At 39.0% G+C, this 10046-nt stretch overlaps 1 protein-coding gene across 2 annotated transcripts in view; it reads right to left on the bottom strand.

The window, feature by feature from the left end:
• Positions 1 to 9485, bottom strand: part of LOC122551279 (protein boule-like) — a 161006-nt gene extending 151521 nt beyond the window's left edge. Inside the window, exons 1-3 of one of the 2 annotated variants that reach the window (XM_043692928.2) lie at positions 9375 to 9485; positions 1884 to 2036; positions 1684 to 1775 (exon numbers count right to left, since the gene is read on the bottom strand). In XM_043692928.2, the coding sequence (XP_043548863.1) occupies positions 1684 to 1775; positions 1884 to 2036; positions 9375 to 9392 (263 nt within the window). In that variant the 5' untranslated portion in view covers positions 9393 to 9485. Of the gene's footprint in view, positions 1 to 1683; positions 1776 to 1883; positions 2037 to 8998; positions 9035 to 9374 lie in introns of those variants that run through there. The other variant, XM_087988692.1, reaches the window with a different exon arrangement.
• Between the last annotated feature and the right edge of the window lie 561 nt (positions 9486 to 10046).

Raw genomic sequence — 10046 nt, forward strand, 5'->3', positions numbered from 1 at the left:
AACTCTTTTTAAACAATTAGGACGCCAATGATGATCGTTCCTGTATATCTAAACTTGTGGTAGAAGTTACAGTTGTACAATCAGGTGCCCAAGGAACTAAGATCTAGGATTTGCATTAACAAATATCAGGAGGTCCTGAATATTTATTACAAATGGCTTGGGTATGTTCAAGTCAACTTAATGTATCGTATTATGAAATTGCATTTTATAGGTAGCATGTTCGGGTTGATTTGAACTCATATTCTACCAAAATCTTTTTATCATTTAGCAGAGCAGGTTTGATGGGCCTGATGGCCTACTCCTGCTCCTACTTCTTACATTACCTTCTCCCTGACTCTCATAAAAGGTTAATGAATTGAATGCTTTGTTGTCTGCTAGCGTCACACAAGATGAACATTACTTCGCAAATTTCCATCACATCACAAGTTCAGCCAAAATACTATGTTACTGGCTTGGGATGCAAAACAGCTAGATGATAATGCAACTTCCTAATTCAAGTTCTTAATTCAGGTTAAAGCTCTTTCATTATTTCTAATATAACCACTTCAGAACATTACCCATCTGTAATGACTAAGGACACAGGAGACAAAGAATAATTTTGTATGCCTCTCCAAAATGTTTAAAAAATTTATTTATTTAAAAATACATAATTTCTGTTAAATAAAAAGTTCAAATGAGAGGTACTCGGCTTTGGCAGTTTTATCCATACATGATTTATATGAACATATGTAGTACAAGCAAGAGTAGGCCATTTGGCTCCTCTAGCCTGCTCAGCCATTAAACAAGATCGAAGCTGTTCTGATTGCAGCCTCAATTCCACATTCTTGCCTACCCTGATAACCATCAACTCCCATTGAAAACTGAAATAATTAAAATTATTTTTCATGGAAGAACTACATCACAGATTGCAGGAAATAAACTACTTCCAATTCTCTGGAAATATATTCCAGTTTCTTTTGAAATATCCATCACAAAATACAGCTCTCCTTCCAAATGTGTTTTCTGTCCTTTAACATTTAGAAGCCTGTAATATTGTCAACAATCTTCAATTGTCTAAATGTTATTATTCTGAACTTCTATATAACTTAATGTCTTCTACATATAGAAATGTCTGATCCATTGGCTGCTGGAAACAGTTTCTTATTTATGCTAAGAAAATATTTTGAGATTTTTATTAATAATTCTCCTGTTCCAATTATTAACTTGCTTGGTACACCACAAAACAACCTAAAAATCATCTTTTCAGTTTGAAATTTTCCTTTCAGTAATCTTACTCAAAGAATACCTGGTGTCTTACTTCTAGATATGGAACCCCAGGGATCTGCCATTCCTATACAACCATGACACATAAGCTCATCTCATTTGACGAACCATACAACATAAACCACATGAGGCAAAGTGAGAATGTGGTTTATGTCATCTATGGAATCTAGGATACACAAAGAAAACACTAAGAAAAACTAATAATTCCAGCTATTAACACTAAATAGAAAATGTTAGTTTATCTATTCTCCAATTATGCAGACTCCTGAAAATAACTGATATTCCTGAGAGCCTGAATTAATTGTTTCAATCTCATGCACATTTCTGATTCAACGTGTACAATGAAGCTTTCCCTGTTAGCCATTCCTGACACCGTCTTTGGAGGTGATTAATAACTTTTCAAAATTATTTTGTACTCACCCTTTAGAAACGCCAGCTCTGTCATTTACTATTTTGACTTCTTTAACTGTTCCATACTGAGCAAAAAATTTTCTTAGGTCATTTTCATTTGTCTGTGGGGTGAAAAACAGCTACCTGAAACACAAATATTCTTGTACCTATAAATTTCTATTTAGTTGTAATTAATTTTACTAATGAATTAGAATATATGAAAAACCAACTTTAAAATCGATCCCTCCTACAAAAATCCGATTGGGAATGACTGTTCCAAATCTTGGGGCACTGGTTGGATTGCTATTGTTCAACGGCACTGGAGAAACTGGGTTTGGTGATGGAGATGAAGAATCCATCTGTGGCAGATTAGAACTCTGCTGCTGTAAAAGAAAAATGATTCCTTTATAAATCCATTAACTCACTAGAACTATAATAAATGCTATTACTGACAAAATCAGTTCCTAGAACAATGTAAAGCAAATCTGTAGTCGCTTCCAAGGCCTTACTTTCATTAGTTTTATAATGACTGTATGGATGGAATCAACTAAAGCTGTTTTCAAATTCAAATTTTAAATACTATTTCAAAAGCTATAATCAAATGTGGTTTCACTTCATATTTTATTTTGAGATTGTTAAATCCTATTTTCCTTCTTCCATACAGGTCGCACCAAATCATGTACCTTCTCCCAAGTTGGAAAATTATTCAATGTCTGTTTATTTTTCTTTGTGATCTACTGTTAAGATTCATATTTGCAACATGTCGTGCCTGAAATCTCCCACCAGCCCAAGCACAAAGGTCTCCACAGACACTTTCTCATGATGATGAATGTAAATTTAGGAAGCCATGAAAGTGAAAATTTCCAAACTCATTAATTATAAAACCTGCAGCAAGAATGAAGTCAGTTTCTCTGCTTGAATTTTTATTTTCATCCTTTAAGAACACAAGAAACAAAAACTAGAAAAGGCTATGAGGTTCAGCATTGTTCATCCTCCGGTAACCTAATCTTTCCATCTTAATACTGAACAATATTTTGAAGAAGCTAGACCTGCTTCCTTGCCTCTACTAATCTCGTCAACAGGTGGTTCTAAATAGTTATTATCCTTTGAATATAAATAAATGTTGGTTTTAAATGTACTTTTCATTATTTATACCTTTGGTTCTACATTCTGCGATTACATTGCAACAATCCTTAATTTTTGAAGAAGAGTTTAAAAAAAAGTTTTATTAGGTATTTTTCTATAAAACTACCAATGATGCTTTATTCAAAATCATATGCATCAAAACTACAAGTATAGAAGGAGATAAATATTTTGGCTATTCTTTCTATAATGTACATTTTGTTCTATGAACTTCAGCCAATTAATTCAACTTCATAAAGGAAAAAAAAATGATAAACTAAGAAATTATTTTTCAAGTGCTGTGACTAGCAAAATTCTACAAAATCAAGTTTACTTACAGTTGTACACATGACAACTGCATGAAGATAAACATATCCATAAGGCATCTGATCCTCCATGTTAGTACCTAACAACACTAAACTAAATAGATAAGCTATAACACCATTAATCAACCATTTTGACATATTTACTTCGCACAAATCTACTACTCTGGCCCTACTTCTTCTTTCAAAGTATTCCTATTTCAGTCTGTGAAGAGTTATTGCAAGTGCCAAGTGGATTAGAATGGACACTTGATTCAGAGGCTCCAAGATTGTTTTCTTTAACATCATCAACAACACCCTCACAGGCATAAGTTCACCAAGGAAGAAGAAACCGGCAACAAACTTGCATTCCTGGACGTCACAGTCGAAAGAACAGACAACGGAGAACTACACACCTGCGTATACAGAAAACTGACAAACACTGACCAAATACTTAACTACACCAGCAACCATCCCAACACACACAAACGAAGCTGTATCAGAACACTATTCCAACAAGCCACCTTACACTGCAGCACAGACGAACTTTGGAAAACAGAGGAGAACCATCTATACAACTTATTCAAGAAGAACAGATACTCAAAAAATACAGTCCGCAGATTCCTCAGGAACAAACCACGACAAGCAGACGTAACACAGCCAGAAACCCTAACCACCTTACCATACATCAAAGAAGTGTCAGAAATGACAGCCAGACCTCCTAGACCCCTCGGAATCCTAGTAGCACACAAACCCACCAACACTCTCAAACAAAAACTAACAAACTTAAAAGACCCTACAACCCATAGACAAAACCAACGTAGTCTACAAAATTCCATGCAAGGACTGCCACAAACACTACGTAGAACAAACAGGAAGAAAGTTAGCCACCAGGATACACAAACACCAGCTAGCCACAAAAAGACACGACCGTCTCTCCCTCGTAGCCCTACACACGGAGGAAAAAAAACCTACCATTTCGACTGGAACAACATATCTATCCTGGGACAGACTAAACAAAGACATGCCAGAGAATTCCTAGAGGCCTGGCACTCCAACCACAACGCCATATACAAACACATAGATCTAGATACCATCTATCAACCCCTCAGAAAATGAACAGGAAATGACATCAGCACAAAACCCCAGGCACTCCATCCAGAACAAACATATAAATAGAAAGCAGGAGACAACAGCTTCGCTTCACTGGGAGGTCGCCACTGATGATATTACCTAGCCAGGTAATGAAACGTCTGGATATCAAACCTACAGCTCAGCGAGCAAACCTACACCCTAAATCTCAACCTGAGCTACAAATCTTCACAAACCTTGTGCACCTCTATCTACTTTTGTCGCAGAAGAAGCAGAAACTTAATTACTATTGCAGAGTTTACAAAACCCATACTAAACTTTCGAAAGTCAATGTCAATTCCATTGCTCAGATAAGACAAGTGACTAATTGTTGCAACAGCTATTTTCTTTAAAGTTTGATTTGCTAATGAAATATATAGTCTGTACTTTCTTTAAAGCAAAAGTGAATCACACCATTCTCTTGAATGAAATAAGGATTGTTTTTGTAGCTTTGCAAAGTAGTCAGTTGTTCTGACAACATCCAGAGATTCTGCTGATGCAGATGCAACAAAAGAGCGATTGCTTACTTCAGGTGCATGGAGAGAAAGACAGAAATATCACAAGCTCCAGCAATGTCACAAAGCATACCTGTGCCGATATTGTGACAGTCCTACTATTATAACATGGCATTTCATTAATGCAAATTCGTTATAATGCGATTTACGAACCAGGGACACTGTTTCTAAAGTGGGCCTTTTAAAGCATATATTAGTTATAACACATTTCCGGCCCCATTAGTTTAAATGGTACTATTACACGATTTTCTTCTAACATGGGATTGTGTGAAAATGCATTATAGCAGAACTGACTGTACAATTCTGTAGGTATACGTAATAACCCAAAGAAGACAGTTAAGTAACTAGTAACTCTCTACAACCACTGAATTCACTGGACTATCATGAGTGCAGATACCAAAATTGGAGGTGTAGTGGACAGTGAAGAAGGTTACCTCAGATTACAACAGGATCTTGATCAGATGGGCCAGTGGACTGAGGAGTTACAGATGGAGTTTAATTTAGATAAATGCGAGGTGCTGCATTTTCGGAAAGCAAATCTTAGCAGGACTTATACACTTAATGGGAAGGTCCTAGGGAATGTTGCTGAACAAAGAGAACTTGGAGTGCAGGTTCATAGCTTCTTGAAGGTATAGTCGCAGATAGATGGGATAGTGAAGAAAGCATTTAGTATGATTAGATTAGATTACTTACAGTGTGGAAACAGGCCCTTCGGCCTAACAAGTCCACACCGCCCCGCCGAAGCGCAACCCACCCATACCCCTACATTTACCCCTTACCTAACACCATGGGCAATTTAGCATGGCCAATTCACCTAACCCTGTACATCTTTGGACTGTGGGAGGAAACCGGAGCACCCGGAGGAAACCCACGCAGACACGGGGAGAACGTGCAAACTCCACACAGTCAGTCGCCTGAGTCGGGAATTGAACCCGGGTCTCAGGCGCTGTGAGGCAGCAGTGCTAACCACTGTGCCACCGTGCTGCCCACATATGCTTTCCTTTATTGATCAAAGTATGAGTATAGGAGTTGGGAGGTCATGTTGCAGCCATTCAGGACATTGGTTAGGCCACTTTTGAAATATTGCGTGCGATTCTGGTTTCCTTCCTATCGGAAGGATGTTGTGAAACATGAAAGGGTTCAGAAAAGATTTACAAGGCTGTTGCAAGGGTTGGAGGATTTGAGCTATAGGGAGAGGCTGAATAGGCTGGGGCAGTTTTCCCTGGAGCTTTGGAGGCTGAGGGGTGACCTTATAGAGGTTTACAAAATTATGATGGACATGGATAGGATAAATAGACAAAGTCTTTTCTCTGGGGTCGGGGAGTCCAGAACTAGAGGGCATAGGTTTTGGATGAGAGGGGAAAGATATGAAAGGGACCCAAGGGAAATTTTTTCATGCAGAGGGTGGTGCATGTATGGAATGAGCTGCCAGAGGGAGTGGTGGAGGCTGATACAATTGCAACATTTAAAAGACATTTGGATTGGTATATGAATAGGAAGGCTTTAGAGGAATTTGGGCCAAGTGCTGGCAAATGGGAGTGGATTAGGTTAGGATATCTGGTCAGCATGGACGAGTTGGACCGAAGAGTCTGTTTCTGTGCCGTACATCTCTATGACTCTGAGTATCAGTTCAGCTCAAGTGTTCCTGGGATAAAAAAAGCTTGCAATGTGTATCTGATGCCTTTTTTGTTAGCTTGTGAAGGAGTCACATTTGGCATCATATTTGTTAGTAACACATTTTTTGCACTATCCTATTATTTCCATGTTATTGCTGGGTTAATATTTAAAGCACTGGCCACAAAGCAGACATTTCCCCTGTCTTACAGTACTATATTATTGTACAATCACTTCTCAACCTCAATTAACTTGTTCAGTTTGTCTTTAATTCGGTATTTCTTCAATTTCCATTATTGTTTCTTTCAACTTATTTTGCTGTCTCGTTAGTTACCTTGCCTAAACAATTAATTAATTTTGCATAAAACATACACAGAACGCTAATAATAAAGTGGAAGAAGACAATATTTTGACATTTTTCGTATGCAATCTGTCACTGAAATTCGAGATAAAAGAATGAGCATTTTGTCAGAAATATCTTACCAAGATCTTCCAACTAAAATCATTTTCATTTTTCAATTTGAATTTTTTAAAAGACTATCACGTGAACATTAATCAAAAATGTGAATTTACACACTGTGAATGGTTTATATTAATTTTTGTTTAGGCTTAATTTTGTAACCTTATTTTTGCAATCTCCTAATATATTTCATTGGATTTTTATTCATTTGGAATATGAATAAAAAAGTTACCTGCAACTTGTATTTAAATGATTTAAACAGAAAATTACACTTGATGTATTTTCAGTCCAACTACTCAAAGGGCCTCAATAGATTTGTTGGACTCTCCTATTCAAATAGCCCACTAGATACAAACTGTCTATCCTAATAGTGGATTGCAATTCTCATGATTAAAATAAATCAAAAAAATTTAACTGGCCATCACTGACTTAACTTCCATCAGGTGTTTGGTAGAGGCAGGGAAGACTGAGTGACAGAGAGAGAGAAATAGGTACTGGTGAAATCAGAATTTCTTTAATTCCAATAAGAGCAAGGTTTGAGGTCCTATGCCATTTCTGATAGTGTAGTTCATAGGGGCTGCTTCCTTGCCTTTCTCTAAAGTTAATGTGCCATAAAGCTTTACAAGCCTGTTTCCCTTTAATCGAAAGACGCCTCTGGTATTTGTAGATTATCAGTAATTACCAATTAAATAAAAGGACAGTAAGAATTTTACAAACCCAGTGTTACACCGGTGCAGTAAACAATATGTAAGACAGATCACCATATCGAAATGGGAACATTTAGTGAACCAGTCATGTAATCTGAAAATGTCTAAATGATCGTGCGATAGCGTTCTCTTATATGTAAAATCAAATTTAATTTCTGACGTACACCTAGAAGAAAAATACAACTTTATCACTTTTGTAGAATATGTTTCATACAAAAATTTTTATATTATATATTTTGAAATATGTAAAATTTACATCTTTACATTTGCTCTAGCTCTACGGTTTGTTTTGCCCTCGCATTCACCTAAAGTTCCGCGTCAACTAGTTTGGAAAAGCAGTTGAACTTCTCCGTAACCACGAGAAGCTCTTACCTGCACTCCCAAGAACCATGCATAATTCACTTCCAAAGTTTCAACAAGTGTATCCATGATTTTCCTTTTTAAAACAAATTCAAGCATCTCAAATTTTGAACTACCCACGTTTAGTTAAAGGGAATAAAAAACAACTCGGATTAAAAGAAAACACATCCGCTCCATTATTAACAACGCAATTGGTAACGCTGCCTGAACTGGTCAAACCGTTCATATAAGATATCTACAAACTCGATCGTGTAGTTGTTAATCGGGAGGTTTAAATTTATTCAAACAATAATCCCTGTGTTGGTAAATCACCGCCTCACCGGCGCAAGCGCGAGTTCGGCAGCCGTTAGCCCTGTGTACGCGGCTCGCCACCCGCTTCTCACCTCTCCCTGCCAACGGCAACGACGCCACTTTAGCCTTGGTGTGCCCAGTTTGTTTTCAAATTAGCAAATCACAAGAAACAACAAAAATAAACCAGTTATTTCCAAATTATGATTCTGGGGCTACGAATCGAAGGCGGCGCAGCGAATCTCGTCTGACCCATTACATTCTAGGGGAAAAAAAATCCGCTCACCCTTTTATTTTGTAAATGAAATACTTTATTCAACACCGGTTTATTATATAAGTAGTCCGGCCACGCCGATTTATAACCAGAGGTAAGCCGCTGGGATCGGACCAAACTGGTGAGAACTGGAACGAGTGCGCCCGCGCAACGGCTTTTGGCGGGAATCTGCGGAAAAGGCGACGCTCGCGAACTCCCACAGTATAGACCGACAAAAAAAATCCCCCAACACCATGGAGGTGCCAATGTCGGACATACTTATCACGGCCGTTACAAATTAAAACCTACTATAAACATCGCCGGCAATGTAAGTTATCAAACTATGCAGTACCATTCCTTCAACCTCCCCCCCCCTCGCCATCATCGAATTAAAATCACTAAACAACAACCGGAAAAGTAGGGAATCAATTCAAAAATAGATTCCTTCAAATTGTCACTATCTTCGATCTTGTTTAAAAATGTGTTATTCCGACGGTGGGAACGCTGGCTAAATTTCGCACCTCTTTTCCCGCAAATTCAGAGTGGGAGCACGTGATCTAGTCAAATAACACCGAATTCAAAAATAAACACACCGAAGATGAAATCCTCGCCTAAAAGCTCGGTCGCCGTGACGGCTCCGTTCACACGGGCGTCGTGATTGTGCGGCGGCGTGGCCATGTTTTGCCAGCACACCTTCCGAGCTTCGCCCACCTCCCAGATCAAGTTGCAATTGTTGATGTCTCTGTCTCTCCCAGATTTATTAATAGCTTACATTTAAAAAAAAAATGAGTGAAGGAACCAGCCGGCGCTGCATCTGCGATTTAAAGTCCGATTAGAATCGGACCGGTGGTTGGAGCAGACAACCCCTCTTCCCAAGTGTGAAGAAAACAGCTTCACGGCGACCCTTTCCTGCCCCCACCTCCCATCCAGCTCCGCTCCAGCTGTGGCGACGCTGCCCAGGCCACTCACCGCTCCTTCGGTGTCCATTTGCACGAAAAGGCTGGTTTAGGGGGTATCACCGATTTTACTCAACGCGCAAAATAAAAAAAAAAGCCCGTTGGTTCTGTACTTGGATTTGTGGGCAACTGGCAGCACCTTAAATTACCGGGTCATACCACATCGAGTCAGTGACCGGGGGGGGGGGGCGGCCAAACCCCCACTCGCTCCACTGACAAACCCAAGCCAATCAAATCCCAGGGCCACCGCGTCCGCCTCAAATATCATTAAATATTCAGTGCCGGGAACCGCTTATTTGTTTCCGAAGTTATGAGAAAACTTGTTTTCAAGCTAGAATGAAAAATGGGTGATTTGTAACTTTTTATTTTATACAGCTTTACTTTCCTGAAAACACCACGCAACTGTTGTTGTTGTCAATCATCTTCAGTTACTTCTGTGCCCGTGTAGTTAGCGAGGTCAGTCATGGACTTTAATGTGCGCTAGTAAGTTGGATTTGGGTTTTTGTCATAACGGTCGTGTTGAGAAACAAATCGCACGACGACCCGAAACTACTAACTGTAGCATGCCTGGAGGGCTCAGCTCTGGGGAAAGGGGGCGGGGGTTGCAATTCTCCCAAAGGAAAGGATGTGTGAGGCTGAACTTTTGCTCTCACATCACCATTCGTGCGGCTTTGACCTCCCTTGC

This window comes from Chiloscyllium plagiosum, unplaced genomic scaffold (assembly GCF_037043375.1).
Source record: "Chiloscyllium plagiosum isolate Xiang-an unplaced genomic scaffold, Cpla_swu_hap1 HiC_scaffold_7, whole genome shotgun sequence".
NCBI classification, from domain to species: domain Eukaryota; kingdom Metazoa; phylum Chordata; class Chondrichthyes; order Orectolobiformes; family Hemiscylliidae; genus Chiloscyllium; species Chiloscyllium plagiosum.